Genomic DNA, 25,634 nt, shown 5'->3' on the forward strand with positions numbered 1-25,634 from the left:
CTTAAAGGGGCCGCGTCTGGAACCGCTCCTTGTGTGGGCCGTGGTCAGAAAACAAGGCAGTCAGCTGCAGAATGAGGAAGCAGCTGGGCGATGGAGGGCGTGCGAGGAAGGAGGAGTGTGGAGGGGACAGGATGCAATAAGCTGCGGGTAAAGGGGGGCAAGTGGAGGGCTGGGCTGGAGGTGGTGGGCACGGTGGCAGTGCTGTAGTAGTTGCTTGGGGCTGCACACCAGCTAAGAGTGGGCTGGTGGGTGGTTGTCGTCTGTGGGGAGGACTGGGTTGGAGAAGCATGCGAGGGTAGCGGATGACTACTCCTAGGAGTAAGGTGAATGCCTCTGGGAAGGGTTGGAGGTGTAAGTGGAAGGTACCTATATGAGCTACAGGTACTGTTGCTCAAGAGGCACTCCTCTTCAGTGGCAGAGGTACTTCTCTTCAGTGCTAGAAGTACTACTACTCGAGAGGCACTAATCCTCAGTGCCAGAGGTACTGCTACTCAAGAGGTACTACTCCTCCATGGCAGAGGCAGTATTACTCCTCAGTGCCAGAGCCAACACCTCTTGCTCTGAAAATCCCTGGTTTAGAGCCTGATGTATTTCCCATCAGAAGGATCCTAGGTAATGGGGGACGACGATGACGACGACCAGAACCAGCTGTCTAGGGATGGAGTTTGGGTTGTGGCCTGTGTGTACATGAAAGGTTGGCCAAGGACCAAAAAAGGAGGGGCGGGCTGGGCAACTGTTCATTTCTAGAAAGAAGCATGGGGACTCTAGTCTCTAGGGCAGTGGTTCCCAACCTTTAGGAGTCCACAGTCTGCTGAGGCAAACATTGGAATTAGTGTGGACCACTTGCAACTCCCTCCATCCTAGTCACACACAAAAAATTACAATTCAGTTTGGTAGCACTGTGGTGAGACACTGGGGGGAAGGTCCATTCTCCACTCTCTCCGGTGTTCTATGGGGAAGCATCTCACCAAGTGACTGCTCTTCCACAGACTACCAGAAAGGGTGGAGAATGGATCCTCCCACATGTGGCATTCAGCAAATGCTGGACCACCAGAGAGGGCAGAGAATGGACTACCCACAGCCACACTTCAATAGTTCATGGGGGAGTGCTCACTTGGTGATACACTGGAAGTGATAAAAAGTGATCATCTTTTTTTCCAGGGACCTCACGGACCACTTCTCAGGGTCTCACAGACCACCTGTGGCCTCTGGACCACAGGTTGGGAACCACTGCTCTAGTGTGGGAACGGACTACCCACAGCCACACTTCAGTGGTTAGTGGGGGAGTGCTCACTTGGTGATACACTGGAAGTGATCAACAGTGATCATTGTTTTTCCCCAGGGACCTCATAGGCCACTTCTCAGGGTCTCACAGACCACCTGTGGCCCCTGGACCACAGGTTGGGAACCACTGCTCTAGGGAAACCATGACCTGAGGGGAGGAGGAAGCTGGGTATCCTAACATACTCAGAAGCTTCCTTGTATTTCTCAGGCAGTGAGCTGATGGTGGATTACATTCTGGGCAGATCGGGGGGGGGGGGTGGACCTTTACAGAAGATGGATTCTCAAGGAAGAGGTGTGTGTGTATTACTCCCACACATACTGAAACACTTCAGATTGCCTCTTTTAAAAATGGGGGGGGGGGGCTGGGTGTTATTTTTATAAAAAAAATTGCGTGGCTGGTGCAAGCATTTCCCTGGCAATGCCTTTGCATACCTTGTGATTGCTTGGAATTAACTGAAGTGTCCTTTTGGCTGTGTTTCTGGGTGAGAGGTACAATGTATTCCAGAAGGAATTGATCACCTATGAGCAAATATTACATGGTAGATAACAAACAATGGAGACACCTCATCTCTCCCACCCCACACATTGTTGTACTCAATTCTGGGATAGAGCTGCCATTTCTTGGAGGGCATTAAGCTGTCTCCCTGTACTGTATGGGGCAGTTTAGGATGAGTAGGAATTGGGGTTGGCTGATTTGGCCCCTCTGTGATTCTTGAAGCTATTAGGATGTCTGTTTTGGCAGTTTAAATAGCACTGGTAGTGGGTTAATTTGTGTGTACGTGTACATCCACAAAGGATCCTTTAAGCAGGAAAGGGGGAAGATCCCATGTCTAAAGGCTGCTGGTAGAGGGAACTTTAAAGTTGAGGTGTGTGTCAGTGGTTTCTCCCCCACGCCGCAAAGGGAAGTAGGCAGCAGGCTGTTGCTTTCTTCTACCCTTGTAGTCACCTGGCACTTGTGCTATGCCCTCCATACTGCCGTGTGGTCTTTGTTTTTCACTTTAAAGCAGTATTTATTTATTTTTGTATGCTTGGGTTATCTGTCAGGTATACAGAAACCAAGACAGAGGATGGCCTTGTCTTGCTGCTAACATGAGGTCACCCAGATTGTTAGAGGGAGATCAGTCAGTAGGTCCTTTAACAAAAGGGGGCAATTCAACAGTGCTCATATCCAGGACACTATAAGCAGTTGAAGGCTCAAGCAGGTTAATTACCCCCCCCCCACACACACACACACTTGGGTTCCACTGCTTGTGTTTCCCAACTGGCTTTGTAAACATGTTGTGGCTACTGAGCATGCTGAGTTGGCATTAGATTGGATTTTTTTATGTGTGCCTAGGGATCTTGTAGAAAGAAACCACTACCTTGTGTGGGATAGCCCTGTTATGCTTCCACTGTGCTGGGTAACCTGAATTTGTGACAAGAATGAGCAAAGGCCGTTGTTAATAGGGAAGAGCAGAGAAAAGTTGTGTGAGACTTAGGCTAACCAGAGCTAGCAACTTAAGCTGGAGTTAGCGGGAAAGGTGTGTGTCACTCCTTGAGTTTGGGAAAATGTGTTTGTAATCTAACAAATTCCATTGAAACACCTTCTTTCTCCCCGTCCCCTTCTCAGAAGAGTGATTTTAAATAGCAAAATACATGCAGCCTCTCTTACTGACTTGATGCAATGATTTAAACAAGCTGTGCTGGATGAAATGTTTTAAAATGTCTCCATGGTTGACTTCTGAAAAGAGGTACTGGCTTTCAAACCTGTTTGGAATTCATGGTCTCTAATAGTGGAGTTCTGCTCCATACCCCAGGTTTTTGGGAAGTAGCTGTGTTTAAAGGAACACATTCTTCATAGGCTCAGAGATATTTTTCCAGGGCATGTGTCCCAATTAAAATTAAGCCCCATTTCACACTCTTCCTTGCAGTAACTCCAAGCAGCTAAGTTTATGTCCATATTTATAAGCTTTTCTAAGGCAGTTTCTCAGCTTTGGTTGCAGAGCAGTTTGTAAGCCCGGAAATTTGGCCCAATTGAGAAGAGGTAGATATGTTTATCACCCCTAGGTAAAAAAAACTTCTTCAGTAAATATGTTCATAGCTATCACATCATTCTGAAAGATTTTTGTCTTTACAGACTGGGTACCTGAACAGAGATTAAGATGGAACTAATGCTGGGTGATTTAAAAAGACTATGGTGGTGATCTGATAAGACTCCTTAAGGCTTTGCAAGTCAATACCAGTGCTTCAGGAAACAATAACAGGTCAGGTTAGCTGAATTATCTTGCCTCCATTTGTTTAAAAGTACAGTGTAGCCCTCCCTCATCCAAGGGGACAGGGAAACATAAAAGGGAACATATTCACTATTGTGAACTCTTGCTTGGCTTTAGGCATTCTCCTTTAAAATCTAGCAAATCTCTCTGACCCCACCTTAGGCATCATCTAACCTGCAGCAGCAAGTGCAAGCTTTGCATGCTTTTAGTATTGTTGGCATCCTTCAGTCTCTGAAGACTCTGGTATCGTGCTCTGAATAGTGTTCTGGAACAGAGTGTCCTCTCCAGTGTGCGAAGCCTGGGTAGAGTAGATAAGGGGGATAGACTGTTACCCATGCAGCAAATCCCCCCTCTCCACGTCGCTGAAATGGTCCAATGGAAAGGCAGAAGCCAATACGGTTGGTTCCAGCGTCGCAGGAGTTGCCAGAACGTGACTGTGTTCAGTATTACTGTTTTAGTATTATGGATCATATAAAGCTTGACGGTGCTTTTAGCTACTTTGGTGCCAGTTGAGAAGTGGGACATGAATTATCTAATAAGGATAATTCAGACTCCAGCAAATTTTGCACCTGACTGGACTCCTTTTTATGTAGCCTGCTGTTATACATAAAATGACTTCCCACCTGGAATAAATACTGTGTGTGTGCTAATTTTATGCCTTTTTATCCTCCCCACACAGATGCTTCCTCCTAGGCTGTGGATGTAGAATGTTAGAACACCAAGAACAAGAGGTGAGACCTTGGGATACTTCTGGGTGTGAGTGTGATGCAAGTCTCTCTTGTGTGCATGTTTCAAAAAAAGAAAAAGCTTGGCACCTATGGAGACGATCCCTGTTTTGGACCTGTTTTATCGGTTGCTTGCCTTCTAATATGTTTGCTATCCTTTTGCCACCACTGCCTTCCATTTTGTGAGTTGAGCAATGCCTTTTTTCTCCCTTGCATGGTTTCATCCATTGTTTTTGTTTGTTCAGCCTTTAAATAAACTTAACTTTATTGTTGTTTTTTCATGGCTGGTCTCAGGAGAGTGCATCTCTCAAACTATCGCTTCTGTTACTGTTTGCCTTGAAGGAGACCCCTGGATTTTTGGGCTCTTTATTAATCAAAAAGGGAGGCTAGCAAAAGTTACCTTTTCCCAGTTAATTTCCAATTTAACTAGTGGGCAGAATGAAGCTGGCAAGCAAGGGGTGCTGTTGCCAATTACTAGGTTGGTTTTGCCCTCTATCCTTCCCTTACTGCAACTGAGGAGGGAAACTGCTTCTGACAAGCCCGATGTTTAACTTAGGCATGACCTACATGTGGGGAGGGGAGAGAGGTGCACACTAAGTTGAGCTCATGCCAGTCTTTTGCCCACCTGCTGGTGGATAGAATCCAATCCAGCATCAATGCAGAGTCAAGTGCAAAAATGTTTGATACGACAGTGCCAAGTGCAGAAGTGTGGCACAGTGGTTCTTTCTGGTTGCCATGAGTTGAAATCCCACTCTTTCCCCATTTGAGCAATAAGTAGAGACCTTTACCTTTATTATTGCCTAGGCATCAGGTTTCAGTGAGTTAAACCCTGCATTCTCCTCCTCCTGCATGAGTGCAGCTGTCAATTCAAATTTAGACACTGCTGTCCCAGATGGAGGAGAGCAGGGGTCCTGCCTTAGAAATGGGGGGCCTGTGGCTGGGCACTGTGTTTTATAAAAATGCAAAAGATGGAGAGAGTGGGTTGAGAGACATTTTTCTTTCTCTTGTAACACTAGAACTTGATGTTGCCTGATGAAACTGATTTGCAAGTAAGTTCAGAACTGAACTGAAGAAGCTTCATCACATAAACATGCACAAAATGGGGCATCACAAGATGTAGTGATGGCTGCTAACTTAGGGTACAGTCCTAACCCCTTATGTCAGTGCTTACCAGCACTGGCATAGTGGTGCCAGTGGGACGTGTGCTGCATCCTGCAGTTGGGTGTCACTCATGGAGGCCTCAAAGTAAGCAAATGTTTGTTCCCTTACCTCGGAGCTTCATTGCCCTTATATCAGTGCTGGAAAGCACTGACATAAGGGGTTAAGATTGTGCCCTTAGATAATTTTCAAAAAGGGTTAGACCATGGATGTCAAACATAAGACCTGCGAGCCAGATGTGGCCCCCGGAAGCAATTTATCTGACCCCCATTATAATTGGACTATCTCCGTGTGATAATTGGGCTCTCTCACATCTTGAAAATATGAACAAGATTTGCACTTTTTCTCTTCTGTCATTTGCAGCTAATGAGTTTCTATGTGAGAACAAAATGCTTATTTCTGGCCATCATCTGCTTAGTGATGTGACTTCCTGCTTAATGATGTTGCTTCCGACCCTCAGCAGGTACCCTGAATGCTAACTTTGCCCCCCGTATGAAATGAGTTTGACACCCATGAGTTCGACAAACTCGTGGAGGACAAGTCCTATTGGGAGCTATTAGCTGTGCTAGCTAACAGGCTCCTGCTGGTTGCTAACATAGGAAAAGGCTGGGATTTGAGCCCATGGGACAACATGAGAGAAATTGCAGTGCTGCGTAGTGCTGTATAGTATAGTATTATACTGCAGTACTATAGACTGCTGAGTACTGTATATTTGGGACAAAAGGAGAAAGGCTGTGACTGTTGTTTGGTGTTTGCAGGCTTCCCTGGCTAGCTGCTTCTTTTGAAAAAAAGTCAAACTTTGGATTGATTCAGGAAATTTTCTTTTATTTTTAACCAGTTTCTGATTGTGAATTGCATGCTTCAGGTAGACATGACTTGTGTTTAGTTATCTCAAAGTAGATTGATTTCACTTATCTTTTCAGAAGCATAATGAAAGTGGCTAACAAAATATAAATAAAGGATGCAATAAGCTGCGGGTAAAGGGGGCAAGTGGAGTGCTGGGCTGGAGGTGGTGGTGGTGGCAGTGGCTGTAGTAGTTGCTTGGGGCTGCACACCAGCAAAGAGTGGTCTGGTGGGTGGTTGTCATTTGTGAGGAGGACTGGGTTGGAGAAGCATGTGAGGGTAGGGAATGACTACTCCTAGGAACAAGGTGAATGCCTCTGGGAAGGGTTGGAGGATTATAACATTTGCACTAAAAAAAACACACTAACAATTTAAAATGACCCCAAATAAAAATTTAAATGGAGATCAGCTAATAAAATAGTGATAAATAGCTGCCTTGAGTAGCCTTACTGGGAGAAAAGTGAGGTATACATTCATTAAATAAATGCCTCCCTTGTCCCCAAGTTTGCTCTTTCAAGTTATGTTTATACAACCTACTGAAAGACAAGCAGAGATGGTACCTAGAAGATCTTATTCCTCTATGCACAGAGCAGGGGAGGATGGAGAAGTGTTGAGATGGGGAACTTTTGAATGCATCCCTTTTCCTATCGACTCTCACCCAGGAGCTGACCACGGTGCGTGTCCAAGATCCTCGTGTGCAGAATGAGGGCTCCTGGAACTCCTATGTGGACTACAAAATATTTCTTCATGTGAGTATCGGAAGACTGGAGATCCCAAGACCAGTAGCTAAAACTATGAAGAAGGTGATTTTGTCCTCTTGTATAGACAGATGCTGTTTTGCTGATGGTCAAAGATGACATTAACCCATTTCTGCCCAGCCCACACTTGATCCCTTTTGCGTACTTGCAACGTTGGGAAGAAATGGCTTAAAAATGCAAAATGTAAAGTTGTCATCTTTGAAATACCTTCTTGTTGGAGATGCCAAAGCAGCTCTGCTCACAGCCCTATCTGTTGTTGCAAAATATGAACTTAATTGAGCCAAATGATTAAAGTTTGTCTCTCTAGTTCTTATGGAGCAGTGCTTAAAATACTAGTACTCAATGCAGTAGCCAGCAGAGGGAGACAGCACTGGAAAGGAGTCTGAGAGAATAGAGCAGAGGCAGGGACAAATAATTCATAGCGACACACTCTGCTTTCATAATACAGACCAACAGCAAAGCCTTCACAGCCAAGACGTCCTGTGTGCGCAGACGGTATCGGGAGTTCGTGTGGCTGAAAAAACGACTCCAAAAAAATGCTGGCTTGGTGTGAGTATGAAATGGCCTCTTTTCTTTTTTTCTAAAAGAGCCTGATGTTCCATAAAGGCCAAACCTGGAAGTCTGAAAATGTCACAGTGATAGGTAGAGGCATGGGGGAGATATTCTTGAGGCTTTCTGCGCCTATGAGTAGAGGTGTTTATTTCCTGTGTAAGATAGGATTACAGCCTAAGTCTTACTGAACACAGTGGGCTTACTTCTGAATAAAATAAATAACACCATTTTCAGACACCTCTGCCTGTATATAGAGGTGGGGTTTTTTTTGGTGATAAAGAATAAAAACATAACACTGCTTTCTGCACTTCGCATTTTTATAAAAAACAGAAAAACTCAAAACCTGAAAAATCCATGAAAAAATAAATCCATTCGCTGATTCTCTCTATGTATTCTCTAACACCTCTACATGCATGTGGCTGCATCTGCTGACACCTATATCACTAATCTAGTGCACTTTTAAAGAAAATATCATTTATAAAAATGCAAATAAAATATATAACACCACTTTCTGCACTTCTAACATTGGAAAACAACTAAATCTGCAAAAAACCCATTTTCACCCACCTCAACCGATAAGCCTTCTCTCCCAGTATAAACTTTCTAGCTGAATATAAAGTCAAAAAAAACTTGGTGAGATTTGTCCGTATATTTAATTGAATGGAAGTTTCAAAAGTTTACTTGAATCACTACATGTCTCTAGACTTTTAAGATCTGGGGTTGCAGTTTTGTGGTAAAGCATGTACTTTGTATGTAGTCAGTCTACGGGCAATCCTTGGCATCTCCACTTAAAAGGGATCTTGGTTAGCAGTGATTCCTACCTTAGACCAGGTCTGGTGCCAGAAGGTGGCACTGTTGGGCATCTGCTGAGGCTTGTGTGCCAGCAGGGGGCCCACTGAAAGCCAGAGCCTTCAAAATGGACTGATGTCAGGCCCGACAGTGTGGATCAGTGAGCCTTCAAGCACTCTGTAGGATAGCTAGTTACACCTTGAGTCAACAGTTGGTTAAAATCTGCCACCTGGTCTCCCTTTTTGGCTGTCATAGATGAGTATTTCCTGATCTTTAGCTTTGTTGATGTGAAAGCGGCCCGGACTAGGGGGTTTGAGCAGGTGGCTTGATTCTTTGGGATAAGGGAACAGTTCTATCCTTACCCCATCTCGAGCCCCAGCCTTCTCAATGGGGCTACTTGGATCTGCACTGGCTAATTTGCTGTTGCAAGTTCAAGCCCCATGTAAGTCCTCTAGGCCTGGGAGGGAGGATAGGATATGTTGGAGACCTCCTCTACCAATCCCGCCCCCCACCCACCTATGCTCCCTTCCTCCCTCCATTCGCCCAGTTCCTGTGCTGCTTCATGGAGTACTCATCACTACCAGCTGCCATTCCTTTGGATATAGCACTGGTGGGATGGTGCAGGCCTTCCCACCAGCACTGCTTGCACATGAGTTGTTGCAAAGTACTTAACGTCACGTTTGCAATGGCTAGCACTGGCACAGTAGCTGCTGTGCCAGTGATAGATAGGATTGTGCTGTCAGAAGCTCATTCCTTGGGCAAGTATTTTGTGCTTGCTTGCAGAGGAGCCAGAGCTGTTGTAAGGAGATATAAAGTTTTCAGAAGCCCAATTGCTAGATTAAACCATACTTCTTAAAATAATCTGCTTTGCTAGTTTCATTGTTTAAAACCAAAAGATTCATGTGTTAAGAATGTAAGAACTTCCCATGCAGCCAGTGAGGAGATGTAGGTAGTGGCCAAAATATCTAGTAGAAATTCAAAAACCAAATACTGTCATAGTTGTCTTCCTGTTAATGTGGATGTATCTCCATCTCTTTCTTCCTCTCCCTAGCCCTGTTCCTGAGCTTCCAGGGAAATCCACCTTTTTTGCAGGCACTACTGATGAATTCATTGAGAAGCGGAGACGAGGGCTTCAGCAATTCTTGGAGCAGTGAGTAGAAAGTGGGAGTGAGGAGAGGGGGAGCATCATTGGGACACCTAGGTGTGGCAAGTCCTCTGTATGCTGCCTGGTCGCTGGCAAGACCTCTGTATGCTGCCAGGAGCTCCTAAGAGATCTGAAGGGCCCAAACACATCCAAAAATTTCACCAACGCCCCTGGTGTGGATCTGTTGGGGCCCTTCAGATCTAAGCGAGTTCATGGAAGTGCAGTATGTCCATTGTCCCCAGTGTTCATGTGGCAGGTTAGTTCAGCATATGCCTACTCTCTTCCATTTCCATCAGTCTGTCTGTCTTTTTTTTGTCTGGGAATCAGCAAGAATGCTTTGCTTCAGTTGCACTTTTAAGAAATTGCACTCTGATTCTATTCTTCCATCAAAAAGCTTGGGATCTATTTGTAGTCATTCCAATTAATGTGAATTGAGCTTAGGTGGGGAAAACGATTGCCTGTGAGTTGCCTAGTGGGCTTTATGGTGGAAGGTCTTCCTAGATTCTAAGACGTCCACTACAGCACTCTGACTCTCTCTGGCAAGACCACTGTATGCTGCCTGGAGCTCCTAAGAGAGTTAGATCAGAAATAGCTTCCAGGAAATGTGTGTGTAGCTGCAGTCCAGCTTGAGTGTTCTTCAGGCGTGTTGACTTGTTTGGGGTTTGGGAATGGCTTACTCTCTTGGTAAGCAATGCTTCTCGAACCAAGATCTGCTTGCAGTTTCTGGGCTGCTGACTCCTCACCTTCTTCTGCTCTTTCTGTTTTTTGCCTTTTTAGGGTGGTGCAGAATGTTGTACTCCTTTCAGATAGCCAACTACACCTTTTCCTCCAGAGCCAACTCTCTGTGCCAGAGATCGAAGCTTGTGTGCAGGGTCGGGGCCCTCTGAGTGTCACAGATGCTATTCTGCGCTACGCCATGTCTAATTGTGGCTGGGCCCAGGAAGAGGACAGCCGTTCAGCTCTCTTAGCCAGAGGAGAAATTGGTGTCAGGTAATCGGAATGGCTACATTTCTGCAGTTCCTAGTTTCCTCTGAGACCACAGGATTGTGTACTTACACAGTGCAATGGCAGATGTGCCAAACACTAAATTGAGGTAGAAGGTGGCATTCAGAGCTCAACACAAACAAGATGCTGAGAGTTCTAAAGCAGTACAAATCCCAGTTCATTTTCCCTACCAGACGTGAACTGGCAGTGGAAAAGCAATATCTAGCTGGGATATTAGCTACATGCAAGCTCAGCTCCTGCTCTTTCCCCTAGAGAGTGCAGGAACATAAGAGTGTCTTAAGTTCCCAGTAGGATCTTGCTTGATTAAACAGGAGACCAAATGCATTGCCTGCATATGGGCAGAGTTTGAAGCACATAACATGTTCCCCAGCAAATGCTGAGAGGCATTGTGGAACTTGCTTAACCCTCCTTGCGTGTACCCTGTGACTAACTGTTGAGCCTGTTACCACGGTGAACTGATCCCTCTCCCCGTCATGTAAAAAAGCTGTGACTTTGCTGAACTGTTGAGGAGCAGAAGGGACAGACAGCCCTAATTGCATTCCTTCAAGGGCACGTCTAACTTTAAATGTTAATATATACACTCAGTCATTATTTCTAAATCAAGGAATTCTAATTGGTGTTCTGTGAATGAACCAGGGATCTATCCACTTCACCCACCACTTGCAGGAAATTATAATGAGGATAAACTAGTCCAGTCAATCCTGTGTCAAAAAGCTTTTATGTCAGTTTTAAAGCTGTAGTGTAGATATGATTGATCTCTAGGAAGAATAAGATAAATAGGTAAGCAAAAACAACCACAAATGTACTCCACTCTTGAGGGAGTTGCTCAGTTTTTAAAAGAATTCCTGAGCCAGGGCTGCCTGGTCAGTTTCCAGAAAGAGTTCCTACAACCAGACCAGGTAATTGTCCTCCTTGGGTGTGGGCCAGGTAATGTAAAACTTTTCTGTTGTGTATCTTTCCTGGATTCCCTGCTTCCCTTGGCCTACAGCTGCCTTGGGCCCATGCTGCCTTTCCTAAGCCCCAATCTCTTTAGTTGCAGCCTCAGCCATGGAGACGTGTGTCTATCCTCTCTACTTCTCAGAGAGCAGTTTGGTCTACTTTCCCACCCCACCCCTATGAATACCCTATGAACTGCCTCCCAACACCTCGATACCCTATGAATTGCCTCTGTTGGGGACTGCTGGCCTTTCAAAATATGCTGTCTCCTGTTTCAGGTTCAGGTCAGTTAAAGGTGTTTTAAAGGCCTCTTTTGTAGCGCGTGTGAGATTGTTCCTTCTGGGAAAGGGGTGGAAAATATCACAGAATTCTGCTGTGTATAGCTCTGTTTTGAATCTCTCTTCCTCCGTCTCCCCCACCACAAAGCTTTGATGGAACAAGCCAACTTGCGAAAAGCTCCTTGGAGCCCCTTCCTCATTGGAGTGATGGTGGCATAGAAGAGAGCCAATTATTTAGTCCAGATTCTGAGGAAGAGGAGCATTGCACATCTCACCTGCTGCAGCATGGCTCCAGAGCACCTGGAAACCCTGTCAAGGACAATGACAACAAGTAGGAAAGCTACTGTATTTCAAATGTGGAGTGTATGTCGATGTTTCGCAAATTCCTGAAAAATAGCACTGCCTGTCAAGTGCCCCTGTGATGTAACTGGTAGCTTGAGAGTGAACAACCTGTCTCGCCCAATGGGAGCACTTGCCCAGCCAGAGGAAATGACTGGTTCCTAGAGGCCCTGTGCTAGCTCTAAACAATAGGGGAAGGCTTCTATTCTTGTGGTCTGACAATCTTCTGTAAAAGAGCTGGCCTCTAGCAAGGGCTTGCCAGCTGAACACTTCCTGCCACCTTAGTAGGTCTGGCAAGAGATTCTACTAGGCAGAAAATAGGTCTGGTTTTTGTTCTGGCTGAATTCTTTTCTCTTCCCCTACCCATTGTGGGTTGTAGGTCTCTCGGCTGTCCTGTTATCTTGTAGGTGTATCAGAACAGCTTGTTGGGGTTGGGCTTGGCTTTTAGGCAAAGCCAGAGAGCCCATTCCTACAAAATTCACATCTGGGACCCCCTGCCCCCCATTGAAGCGGCATGTAGGTGGGTTGATGGGTTGAAGGCCCTCTGAGTGCTGCAGCTGATTTGTAAGAAGATGTTGTGTATGGAGAGGGGGAAATGCAACCTTCATGCATGTATGTTGGGGGGTTGTCTTTCCTGTTGTGTTTCATTACCTTGACATTACCTTCATGAACAAAGAAGGTTCATGAAGCCTCTTGTGTGCACTAGAAGTTAAGCATACTCACTCTCTCTCATTGTTGATTTGGAGAGTGGGTGGGAATGTAGAGCTGAAAACTATGGACTGGAGGTTCTGGATGATCCACTCCTCTTTTCTCCTTCCCTTCTTACTGTCCGGTGTACTAAAAAACAAGGGCTTCCAAGAATACCTGAACCATCCCCCCCCCCCACTTCTTAGTGAAAGGGTAGTACATTTCTTGTCAATGTTGGAGAAAGATACTCCAGGGTCAGAACAATGATTATGGGCTGTAACTTAAAATGTAGCAAAATGTCTGAATTGAAAGAACTGTCCCTTTTTCATAGCACTTCCCCATCTCCAGTCTAATAAACATACATACAGAACAATTGTTTTTGGTTCTCTATTCTAATTCCCTGTGGTTTTGCCTTTTTTTTTTAATCTGCATTTTAGATGAAGACTTGGGAAGGGAAGAGCACAGAAACTTTTTTCATGATGTTGTCTGTTTAATAAGGAAGAAGTTGGCAGGGTTATTGGTATTTCTCACCTCTTGGTGATCTCCAACTGAAGGAGAAAGTCCTTGGTACACAGTGGAGTCCAGCAGAGACTTAAGCGGTCAAATTGATAAAATGAAACTGCTCAGAACCAGCCTCTGAACTTTTGAGTCCTCATACCTACAGTTTTTTTTTTTTCTGGTTTACAGCATGCACACATTGGGGTCCCCTGGAAGGATAACTTGTTTCTATCCTGCTACACAGGCAAGCACAGTTGTTAAGAGTAGCAGGGAAAATACAAAGGCCTCTAGTTGAAGGGCATTACCAATGGACAATTCTGGGTAATCTTATAACTTCAAGTAGTCATCAATACCCTTAATATCCACCCCCAGGCAGGCACTTGTACATAATGTAAAACAGTCATGTCACTTGCAAATTCAGATATACCTCCTGTCAGTTGTGTACCTCTGGTTCTCTTGACAGTGGAATGCAAGTTAGTAGGCCCTCTTTGCACACACCCAGGGTAGCATATCGGCCATGAGGTACCACTCTAATGGGGGATGTGTCTGAATGAAGCAACCACGTGGGTGTGGCTTCATTCTAATAGTTATGTGCTTGGTTGTGGGCATGGGAAGACAAGAGAGGCAGTACAGTGGAGCCAGCTTAGGTAGCAGATGATTTGAGGGAATCCATGGACCATAATTGGGTTAGGGAGGCATTTTTAACATGTCTGTCAAGTGGACAGCCCTGAATATGGCATCAAGGAAGGACTTCTGTGATGTTGGGTAGTTCGTGTTGTCTGTGGGGGTGGTTGTTTGGTGATGGGAAACCAGCTTTGTTTCCCTTGGCATGGACAGGGTGACTTCCTTTAAAGAAAGCTGTGTGGCACTGAGAACAAGTGTAAAACAAAGGTCAGATTACTCAAAGGCTATGACTATTGTTCCTGCTAAGGTGTACAGCCAAGTGGACATGCACCTCCCTATGCTCTCTGAGAAGCTCAGCAACCTGGATGTCCGGCAATGACATCGCCAACACCATGCAGCTGCAGAACAGGTTTGCACACCAGCATGACCCCTTATGGGAATGCTGGCTAGGACTCTAAGCCTGTTTTTCTCCTCATAGAATGGACCTGGGCAATCTGGGATGAGCCAGTTGAAATAGTTTGCTCTGTAAAAGCTTTTGGTTGTGGTTCTGCCCTCTGCTTGTGGCATCTTGGCTGAGCTGTGCCTCGACCTTGTCTCCTCATTTTGTAAATGGAGGGAGATGAAAGTGCTAACTCGCCTTGTGAGGGGTGTTGTAAGGATTAATGTGGGAATGTATACATAGTGCTTGGAGCACTTACCAAGAAGTGTGTGTAAATACTTGGTGTCATTTGCATTTTGTTAGCTGGCTGGGAGCTGCAGCAGCAGCCTGTCTCTTCCGTATGCCACTTTGCTGCCATAAATCCCCCAAGGATATGGGCAAGAGGCTGCTGCCTGTGATTATTTCTGACACCAATGTTGCTCCCCATCTGACTGCAAGTTCTTTAAATTAGTAGTGCAATGGGAGAAGGTGCTAGAGTGGCTGAGGCAATGCAGGCATAGGCACTAATTGTGTGTGTGTGGGGGGGGGTATGAGATCACTGGAGACAAACACATTCCTCCCTGCCCTTGCCTCAGCATTTTACCTCTTTCCCTTCTTTGCGCTCCTTGGCTGTAACTCTACCTTGCAGGTGGCCTTTGGGTCTTGCATGCCACAAAAGGGATTAAGCCAAATGGGCAGGTGGAGGGTGGGGAAAAGAGGCCTTTGAAACCCACAGAGGAAAATTCTCAAAATGTCAAAAGAAGTTCATTTTAAAAAAAACCCAACAAACCTCTCCTCACTAGCCAGATGCTCACTAATGACAGCTCCTCTGCTGATTGGCTGGGCTGCCTCATGAATATTGATGAGAGCGCATGATCCAAATGGCGCAGCTGTGCAACCACCTGCCCTTGCCAGTTCAGCTTTTGAGGCTTCCAGACAGTTGCTTGGAGCTGTTGGAGATTTGATTTCCCACTCTCCTCCAAACCTCCATACAAACCCTCCCACCCCCAACTTTCTGAGCCATGCCCTTTTTTCTTGAGTGTACTTGAAAAGGCACAATGAGGGAACAGTTGGTGGGGAGCTGGGGCAAGTTAAGCAGGGCCCGTGCTCATGGTCAGACCTTGCATTTGTTTCCTGTGTTGGGGCTCTTATCCTTTCCTGAAAGGAATTGCCAGTAGATTAGGAACAAATGCAAGGGAGTATGACCTGCTGCAGAATGTGTTTTGGGATTTCTGTTTAACCTGGATCTAGATGCCCAGCAGTAATTCAGATGGAGTTCTGAGATGGCAGAATGGATTGTACCATACTATTATTCTTGGGTGAATTGCTTACCCCGTGTAGAAGGCCACATATATAGAAAGCTCACAGGGGAGCAAGAAGGCTGGCCTTGACCAATTCTTCTGGCTGTGCTAACTTTCTACATGTATATTTTGGGGGCAGGGGGAAGCATCCACACATGCAATCCTGCACTTCCAGTTTGATGTTGTATCAATTCATTCTGCATAATAGAATGCTTTGGTGCCCCCCCCTTTAAGCAATGGCTCCTACAGCATCAGTGTGAGGAGGAGGTTCCTATAAAACAGGATTAGGCAAATTCATGGGATGGGTTTATGTGAATAGCTTAATGTTGAGGGGAGGCAAGAGAGCACATGTTACTACAGCCTGCTGGAGAGCTTCCAAAAGTCTGCCTGGACCCTGCTGCAGGTGGATTGATGAGCGCTGATCAGGCCTTTTCTTCCACAGCTGTGGTCTAACTGTGGCAATGACCCAGAGTACTGCCCTGTCTTGTATTGTCTCTACTGAGGGGCAACAGCAGGTCTGTAAGATTTCAGTTGGGCCTTTCCTGGCTATTCCTGGTGGTGCCAGGGGTTCTGTACCATCTATGTGCAAAGCTTGTCTTATCTTCTCTTACCTCACTGAGAAACTGCAGGTGGTTCCTACAGTCCTGGGAATGTGGTCTCCACACAGCTATGAACCCCAGCACTTGCCACTCTTGCCAAGGAAGGATTAAAACAAGGCCTTGAGCTGAGAGTCAGCAATGCTGAGCCTCCAAGCACGTTTTCAACAGTATAGCACAGCCCTGGACTATGCCAACGAATAATGTCTCTGAGCATACGCAAGCTGCTTTCAGGCTATAATGGGTGCTGCTAGCCTCAGTACAAAAGGCATTAGAGGGAAAAGATTCCAGGCTTGAGGACCTTCAGTTATAAGCCCTAGTGCCCTTTTTCCATAGCAATCACACAGAAGGAAATGCATAGGACTACACGAGTTAAATGAAATGAGTCTCTGTAGGAGCACCATAAAAGTATTAACAATGGCAGACTTTATTTTTAGATTTGGGCTCCCTCCTGCAGAGAGATCTACTTAGAAGGCACCCTATGAAGAATAAATTTGTCGGGCATTTCCTTTTCTTAATAATGAACTGGTGGCTTCAGCACTGGATTTTTTTTTTTTTAAAAAAGGTCCTGTTGAATAACTCCGACCCTAATTGCTTACATTGCACATTTAGTCTGGAAGCTACATCCTTTCATACAGGGCAACACCTCCTGATGCCTGAGGTGACATGCAAAGTGCTGCCTCCCCTTATCTAATGATGGACCAGCCTCTGCTTCTCCTACTTCCCACTGCTTCAGCTCAGCATTCTCCTCCCCTCCACATTTCCTCTTCTGCTTTGTCCCTGTCTTCTTTTTCCAGTCCAGGCAGTGGGATGATGATGAGGAGCAGTGGGAGCAAAAGAGCAGACAGACAGGGCCCCCTACCACCAGTTTGCTGCTGTTCAGTGGACCTTGTGGATGAGCTGGCCCTGCTTGCACTGGGAAGCTTTCCCCAGATCTACAGTAGTTGGCTATTCTCTTTCTGGGATGCCAGAAATGGAGTCTCCACCTGCTCAAAGCTACACTTCCATTTCAATGGAACTTACAAAAGAGAATTGTGGGGGTATTATGTATGCCACAGACCAGATCTAATTCTCTTCCATTCTTCCACCCTTAAGGTGCATAAGGGGAGGCCGCTGGTGCGTGGTAAAATACTAATTTTACGTGTCCTACATTCAGTCTCTGGCAGTGCCAGGTAGGGCTAGGAAAGACTCCTGACTGAAACCACAGGACAGATATTTTCAACTGGTGTGCCTCTATGGCCCATTGGTGTGCTGTGAATGGCCCACAGGTGGGCCATTGAGGTGTGTGAGCCCCTCCCACCTGCAGCATGATGTGCCTTGTCAATTATCCAAAAACTGATGATATACCTTGACAATTTTAGTGCCTCGTCGGTGTGGCATGAGATGAAAAAGGTTGAAAATCACTGCCCTAGAGAGTTGCTGCCAATCAGTATTGAAGAGACTGGCTAGATGGATTAAGACTCTGACTTTGTATAAGGCGGCTTTGTAAATTCATATGTGCTCCCAAATCTGTCACTGACAGGGCTGCCTTGCCTTCTAGTAGGGTCACTACTTGATGTTTGATTATTTGCTTTGCTGGCAGATGGGGAGGGGGCTTAAGAGTGTTTAAGAATATAAAGAATTCTGCTGGCTCAGGTGCAGGGTTCATCTAGTCCAGCTTAGCGGCCCACCAAATGCCCCAGGAAGGACAAAAGACACTTCTATCTTGCTGCCACTCCCCTGCATCTGGCATTCTATTTACCCTTGCACACACACCCCCCCCCCCCCAATGAAAACACCAAACTGCACTTGGGTTTAACTTGGCTTACCTTATTAAACACAACTGACCAATTTTTAAAACATGAAACCTACTGAACACATAGTCCCTCCCTCCCCAGGCTGGGGTAGGTGAAAAAACTGCCCATCCATGGCCAATTTGGATGACAGAAAAAAATTCCTGTCCAGCTCTCATGATGAGCAAGCAGCTAATCTCATACCCATCATACATATCCTTGTGTTAACCAGGGTCAAGGCACAGAGTTTCAACATCTACTTCAGTTTGTTTCTGTTCCTTCCCCCCCTTTCTTTCCTGCTGCTGGCTGGATTTCTGGCAGAGCTTCATTAAGGCTCCCCAAGTCACCCTGCCTTCTGCTCTGCTCTGAGTTTCACTTGGCAGGCGCCTACCCCCCCCCCCCTTTTTCAACAGAGAAAGTAATTTTTGCTATTCCTGCCAGCAGCCTGGAATTTCAGGGTGGTGATTAGGGGAAAGGGAAGAAAATGAAGGGGGGGGGGTTTGAGAGCTGTGCCTACTGCAGGCTCATTAAGCTCAGGGTTGCAGGGTGGCAGCTGTGGATCGAGATGTGGGCAGCCATCTGAGACGTGGGGGAGAGAGAGAGAGATGCTTTCATCAAGGCCTGGGCACGAATCATGCGTTCCTATTCTCCACATGCCACTTCCTGCCAAAACTGAACATGGGGTGGGGGGAGAAAGCACCAGACTCAGTCGGAGCCAGAACTCAACACCGGAACTGACTTGCAGTGCCAGATTCAGTCCCACACCATGTGAATCTGACTGTTCAGGGGCTTATAATTTGGAATCTCCTCTGAAAAAGCAATCAAAGAAGACCCTGCTGCTGTTTCTGCTAGCCAAGCTGCTGCAGCAAGAGGTGCTGGGAGCTGCAGCCAGCTTTGAAGTGTAGTTTTAGTTGGGTAGGACTTAGACATGGAAGTTGTTTGGAATATGGAGTTTGGCCTTATAACATATGAACTAATGATGTCTGCCACTAAACATATACAGGGTGCATTCCTTTGTAGCTAGACTGTGTGTGGTTTGCTCATGTATATGTGGAGGAAGGGCTGTCAGGCTCAGCAAAAATAATATCCCCGAAAGAAGTATGAACCTTAGGTGAAAGTTGCACACTCTGGCCTGCAAATGCTTTGGAGTTGGTGGTCATGGTTGCAGTCATGGGAATGTGCTTTGCACATGTCCAGAGGCACCATTTCTGCATCACAAAACCAGACCATGACAAGAGAAGCTATCCCCTGCTGAAAATCTTAATCTGGTTCTGCTGTGATCTATTCTACATCAACATAAATATTTCAGGATATAGTAGAGGATCTCCTGGCTGTAGGACTCTGCTTCTAAAATGACTGGCAGGTTCAATATGCCAGACTCTGGCTTAGGTATGAGGATGGAGGGAGCATTGTTTATTCACAGGTATAGTAGAGTCAAATCTCATCTCAACCATTGCCTAGGTGGTCCTAGGCAACCCACTCTCAGCTCCCCCCCCCCAAATTTGGGATAATAGTATCATCCAACCCCAAGGGTCTCCAAACTTTTCAGCCAGAAGGCCCCATCAAATATCTGGTTTGGTGTTGAGGGCTGGAAAAAAAATAAATTTTAAATGTAACATTTAAATAAATATATTAGCGATGGAACTTAGATGAATGAATAAATGGAGTCAAATTTCCAGGATTTCTCTAAGCAACAACACATGCCTCAGAAATAAAGCACACACTCAAATGGATCCCCATTTCCTCACCTCCCAAGCAGCTGTCTTAAATATACAGGGGAACATCAGAACCAGCACATCACAGGAAACATCCAGAGCATATTCTGAGAGCAGGGAAGGCCTCCCCACCTCTCAGAAAGCCTTCTAAGGCTTTCAGAGGACACGAAAAGTTACGTCCGATTTTTCTGGAAAACCAGAAAGTGACATTTTTAGACCTTTAGAAGGTGCACAGCCTCCCCGGTCCTCAGAACACCCTCTGGACTTGACCAGAGTACAGCTCTGGTTGTGTTCTGTCAAGTGGATTGTAGGCTCTCAGCGGATCAGAGGCTGGCAGCAAGCTGGCTAACTGCAGGCTGCATTTGGCCCCCAGGCCAGGGTTGGGAGACCCCTGTCCTACCCTATAGGGCTGTTGCAAGGATTATGGAGGTAGTGTAAATGAAGCACTTTGAACAGTCTGAGGCACTATACAAATGCTAAGTAGAACTGAGTGCACCAGTCCTTGATGGGTAGCAGAGGCAAAGAATGGAGCCTTCCAGCCATATCCTAACCCCATGCATTATTGAGCCCTCAGAACATAATGGGAGCTACTAAGAAGCAGGTCAGAACCCTGGATTCTGTTTCTTGGGTCATGCAAGAATGTGACAGAATGTTAGAAGTGTGACTGGGCACTGACTTTTGTATGTACAGAAAGTTATCTCTGCTGTGTTGCACACTTTGGACAGAATCCACCAGCTTGTTTTGTGTCCTGTTCTCATTTACTCCAGTGGGGCTTGCACAGGAGAACTTCCTAGTGAATTGCACTCTCTCCTTTTCCTCTGTGGGACAGAGCAGTTGTAGAGAATAGCAAGCAATGATCCCTACTCCTGTGAGCTGAGAGGTTCAAATATGTCTTCCCAATTAAAGAACAGCTGTTCAAAAAGAAACTTAGAGGGAGAGGGCTGCTGCTGGTGGAGTTGCTGTCTCTTTAAAGAGCCCTTCTAATGACTGATGAGGGCTGAAGAGAGAGTGAGAGTGAGAGAGAGAGTGTCAGAGTCAGGCAGGCCCTGATGAAACACTCATTGCACAGCTAGAAAATGACTGTAATTATGAGCCGGTCCCTGCAGAAGGATGAACTCCAAGTTTACTAATAACCCCGCCAGGTGCCTCTCTCTCCATGCCCAAGTGGTCTTTGTGGCAGCAAAGTCTGGTTTCCAGAAATTGTATGCAAATCTTTCCTACGTAGGATAAATTCACCCTTGCCATGGAATCATGTCTGTTTTTATCCTGTTTTTTATCCTGTTATCCTGTTTTTTATCCTGTTATCATGTCTGTTTTTATCATGTCTGTTTTTATTTGGGGCATTTGGTGGGCTGCTGTGAGATACAGGAAGCTGGACTAGATGGGCCTATGGCCTGATCCAGTGGGGCTGTTCTTATGTTCTTATGTATGTTATCCTGGGCAAAATAAATGCTCTGACAGGTCAGACCAAAGGAGCATTTACCCCAGCAGTCTTTATCCAATAGTGGCCAGCGGGTGCTTCAGGGAAGCTTGCACTTGGGTATGGAGAAAATAAACCTTCCCTCTTTTTTGCCCCTGCACATGGTAATCAAATGTATATCGCCTCTGCACATTCCTGTTCTCATGGATAACAATCACTCCTTGATGAATTTGCCTAACCTCTCAAAAACCCTACAAAGCAAGGGGTCATCTTCTGGAGATGAATTACATAGACTGAGCAGGCATTTCCAAAAGGACTCCAAAGCACCATCTACATTCTGCACTAAAGAAATAAAACATGTTTATACGGGGGAGGGGGGGTTGGGTTAATGTTGTGTGTTGCCCACACTTTATGCATTTGCTGTAAAAAAAAAATAATAATAAGCCACTACGGTAACATCAATAATGAATGGTGCTTGCCATACAAAATGTGGAGCTGTCCTCAGAATCTCTCGTTTAGAAAGAATGCTGAAATAGTCTTGATTGGTTAGTGAACTTGCTCCTGTATCCTGAACTTGCTCCATAAAGCTTTCATTTGTCACCATTCTACTTCATCAGATACATGAAATGCACTACTAAACTAACAATGACATGATGTAAACTATGCAGAAAAATAAACCAGAAATAAACATTTCTCCCCTATAAGCCTAAACTGGCATAATTATGGCTTCCCTTCTGAAGAAATCTGATTCTTGGGTGTCCTAGCTCTGTGAGACAGCTAGAAGTCTTCATGAGAAAACTTCCAGCTACCTTACAAAAGGACAAGGATGTTTACCTTTAACTAATGTTCTTCAAGTGATAATCTGTGTAGACATGAGAGCTTGTGCAGAACTGACCTTGGACGTGTTCAGAGCTTTGCTAAGCCTTCTGTGCATTGACTGAAGGGGTGTGGGACCCCATGCACACCATGTGCCTAAAAAAATGAGAATGCCTGTTCCCTCAGTTTATTGTAGTATCTGAAGAGAGACCCACCAGCTGGAGCCAGACCTGCAAATGAGACAGTTAGGTGGGTTGGGTGTCTGCACAAATGCAAACAATGTCCACTTTGTCTGGATGGAATCCAATGAATGGATCAGAATATAGAGCACACAGGGCCCAATCCTATCCAATTTTCTAAATGCCGATGCTGCTGTATCTATAGGGTATGCACTGCTTCCTGTGTTGGGGAGGCAGTCTTGGAGGCCTCCTCAAAGTATAGGAACATTTGTTCCCTTACCTCGGGGTTGCATTGCGGCTGCCCCAGTGCTGGAAATTTGGATAGGATTGGGCCCCCAGTTCACTAGCTTCCTGTACCACAGTAATAGCCATTAGAAACATCATCTTGAAAGTGAGTAGAGGTAAGTCCACCAGAGCTATAGACTTGAAAGACTTGCCCATAAACTTGAAATAGGACCAAGATGAATTCTATGATGGAACTTGAGAGTTCGATGGGTGGATGCAGGTAAGCTAAGCCATTGAAAAAGTCTTATAACTAAAGGGGGTGAGAAAACAGATGTGTTTATTGCTGGCTCTGGAAGGCAGAGATGGCAGCAAAGTAAATGGTCAGAGAAGAGTTTGACCAATTTGTAGACTTAAGAGGGATGCCTTACTGTACAGTGTCCTGGATAGAAGCGTCTCTTGGATGAAAGGTGTAAGATGCCTTGTAGAGACAAAACTGCTTCCACTTTGCCAAATTAGTCTTGCAGATTCAGGATTTCCTTTAGCTCCTCCTCAATGTGAGGTTGGTCTGAGGAACTCCTTGCCGCAGGATGTGGTGACGGCATCTGGCCTGCATGCCTTTAAAAGGAGATTGGACAAGTTTCTGGAGGAAAAATCCACTATGGGTTACAAGCCATGATGTGTATGTGCAACCTCCTTATTTTAGAAATGGGCTATGACAATGCCAGATGCAAGGGAGGGCACCAGGATGCAGGTCACTTGTTATCTGGTGTGCTCCCTGGGCATTTGGTGGGCCGCTGTGAGATACAGGAAGCTGGACTAGATGGGCCTATGGCCTGATCCAGTGGGGCTGTTCTTATGTTCTTAATGCCAACTAAGGTTGGATCTTCCACACCATCAATGTTTTAAGGACATGGGGAGTGTTTGGCTTCAATTCTGAGGGAGCAGATTCAGCAAGGATAGAAGACATTCACCCCTTGTCCTCCTGAGCAGAGATGCAAAATGGATTTGCCTCAGTCACTACTGTGTTATCAGCATGCTGTTGGTGTTGAGCTTGCATATGCTTTTGATGACTTTGGTAAAAGTTGGGAAATGCATAAAACAGTATCCCTTCCCATGGGACCAGAAAGTTACCTCCAATGGAGTGAGAATTGTGTCTGGCATGGCTGCAGAATTCCTAACACTTTGGTGTTGTAACTTGTGAACAAAGGTTTGCCAATGCCTTTCCACCTTGTTATGTACTACATGGCTGTTGTATTGTCCATTAGAATTTGCAATATATGATCCTTTCAAAGTTGGTAGAAAAGAATTTAGCACTTTGAAAATGTCCAATATTTGATATGAACTTTCCCCTCTATTGAGGTGACCAAGCACCAATGCTTTCAATGGAACTGCACTGAGCCTCCATCCCAACATCCACTGGATGAGGGCTATTGTTCTGGATGACATATTGGGATGGAAGAACACACTATCAAAAAGATTGGTTGGGAAAGTCCATGGCTACAGGTATGTAGGATTTGGACCAGCAGTTTGTGTTCGCAATGCACTTGAGGACTGAATACTGACAGGAACCATCTTTGTAGAGGCCTCATGGGTGGACGTGCCAACAAGATGACTGCCATTGTTAGGTGCCATGTGATTTAAAAGGTATTGGATCTGGTATGCAGGTAGGGATAGTGATCTTTGGAGATCTGCAATGTCACATTGTCTGATCCATCAATTTTGGGAGATGGCATGGCAGCGTGTAGAATCCAGCAAGACTTCCATGAACTAAATATGCTGAGTCAGTTCCAGCTGGGACTTCTTGTGACTGACATACAGGACTAATAGATGCCACATGATCTAAAAGTTACTGGATCTGGCATACAAGTAGGGACTTACTGGTCCCCTTCCCCAGTCCACTGGCACATGGACCTGGCTGCTTGTCACAGGGACTAGATTGTGCCAGATAGCTTGTCACCTCTTGCAACAGCCATTAAGGGCCTTGTGCCACCAGAGCACTCATTCCAGGCCCTAACAGGATTGGACAGTTAGACAGAATTCCTGAGAGTAAGCTGCCCAGCCATTCTTGGTGCAGCCATGACAGCTATTGCATACATTTTCAGCTCTCTCTCTCTCACTCTCAGTTACACGCACACACACCCCACTTAATATACATATACCACAGTTGGTAATATATTATTTATTGACTAGTAATACCAACGAAGATGACATAAAATGTGAATGCCAGGTTTTTGAGTTCTGCAGGTCTTCATCAGGGTGGATGCCAGGCAAAGCAAAATGAGGGGAAGAAAAACGATTTTTTTTTTCTAATGGACCATCATGACTATTAACAATTTAGAGTACACACAGGCACACACACACACACACACACACAATGTTCAATGTGATAATTATAACTTGATTCTCCATTAAGGATATTATATTGTATGGTGAAAACCTGAGAGTCTGGGAGTTGAAATGGACATAATTCCATGGGTGGTAGTGTGGGTAAATCTGCGCATGTACTTCAGCACCATGGAGAGTTCCTTTCCCCTTTTAGCCTCTCTGAAGACATTTGTACCTAATACAAGGTCAGGTTGCAGACCACTGCAGTAAAGTGAATATTGCCTTACAGCGAATCATAGCATCGTTTTTACTTGCCAGTGCACATAAAAGCCTAAAACATATTTAGGGCCCAATCTTATCCAACTTTCCAGCACTGATGCAGCCACAATGCAGCCCTGAGGTAAGGGAACAAATGTTCCTTTACCTTGATGAGGCCTCCATGCCTGCCCCAAAACTGCAGGATGCAGCACATGCCCTACTGGCATGGTTGTGTCTGGTGGCAGTCCTGGCCTCTGTGCCAACCCAAATGCTCCCCCGCAACCAGAAGCAATTGCAGTGACGTGATGACATCACTGCAATTCCTTCTGGTATTATCAAGGTGTTTGCGCACAGCTCTGGGGCTGCCTACCTCCTCTGCTTTTTTTTTTTTTTTAAAGTAGAGGAGGCAGGCAGCTCTTGGAGTGGAATGGAACCACATGACATGGTTGGGGGGGCGGTGCCCCCAGCCATGCTACCCAGGAGCGCTTGCACCTGCTGACCCTCCCCCTCACAGGTATGCCAGTGGCTCCATCAGTGCTGGAAAGTTGGATAGGACTGTGCCCTTATATGATCATTTATCAATGAAAATTACTAAACTACAACACTGAGACACAAAGTGCTCAAATGCTGTAAAAAGACTGAATCACAAAATGGCACTGGTCAACTTGTTCAATACAGCCTTGGAGTCGGCTGATGTGCATGTCACTGCCCAAAACTCCGTATGAGCAAGGGAAGCA

General features: G+C 45.6%; 1 protein-coding gene across 4 annotated transcripts in view; it reads left to right on the top strand.

Moving 5' to 3' along the window:
• The window catches only part of SNX11 (sorting nexin 11), a 65,255-nt gene continuing 39,621 nt past the window's right edge, over positions 1-25,634 (top strand). The window contains exons 1-8 of one of the 4 annotated variants that reach the window (XM_066628353.1): positions 65-147; positions 4,216-4,267; positions 6,925-7,011; positions 7,469-7,569; positions 9,413-9,511; positions 10,283-10,495; positions 11,873-12,055; positions 23,674-23,692. In XM_066628353.1, coding sequence (XP_066484450.1) covers positions 4,244-4,267; positions 6,925-7,011; positions 7,469-7,569; positions 9,413-9,511; positions 10,283-10,495; positions 11,873-12,055; positions 23,674-23,677 — 711 coding nt within the window. In that variant the 5' untranslated portion in view covers positions 65-147; positions 4,216-4,243 and the 3' untranslated portion in view covers positions 23,678-23,692. Of the gene's footprint in view, positions 148-3,400; positions 3,528-4,215; positions 4,268-6,924; positions 7,012-7,468; positions 7,570-9,412; positions 9,512-10,282; positions 10,496-11,872; positions 12,056-13,187; positions 13,207-23,673; positions 23,693-25,634 lie in introns of those variants that run through there. The other 3 variants (XM_066628352.1, XM_066628351.1, XM_066628354.1) reach the window with 3 other exon arrangements.

This window comes from Tiliqua scincoides, chromosome 5 (genome assembly GCF_035046505.1).
Source record: "Tiliqua scincoides isolate rTilSci1 chromosome 5, rTilSci1.hap2, whole genome shotgun sequence".
Lineage (NCBI taxonomy): Eukaryota > Metazoa > Chordata > Lepidosauria > Squamata > Scincidae > Tiliqua > Tiliqua scincoides.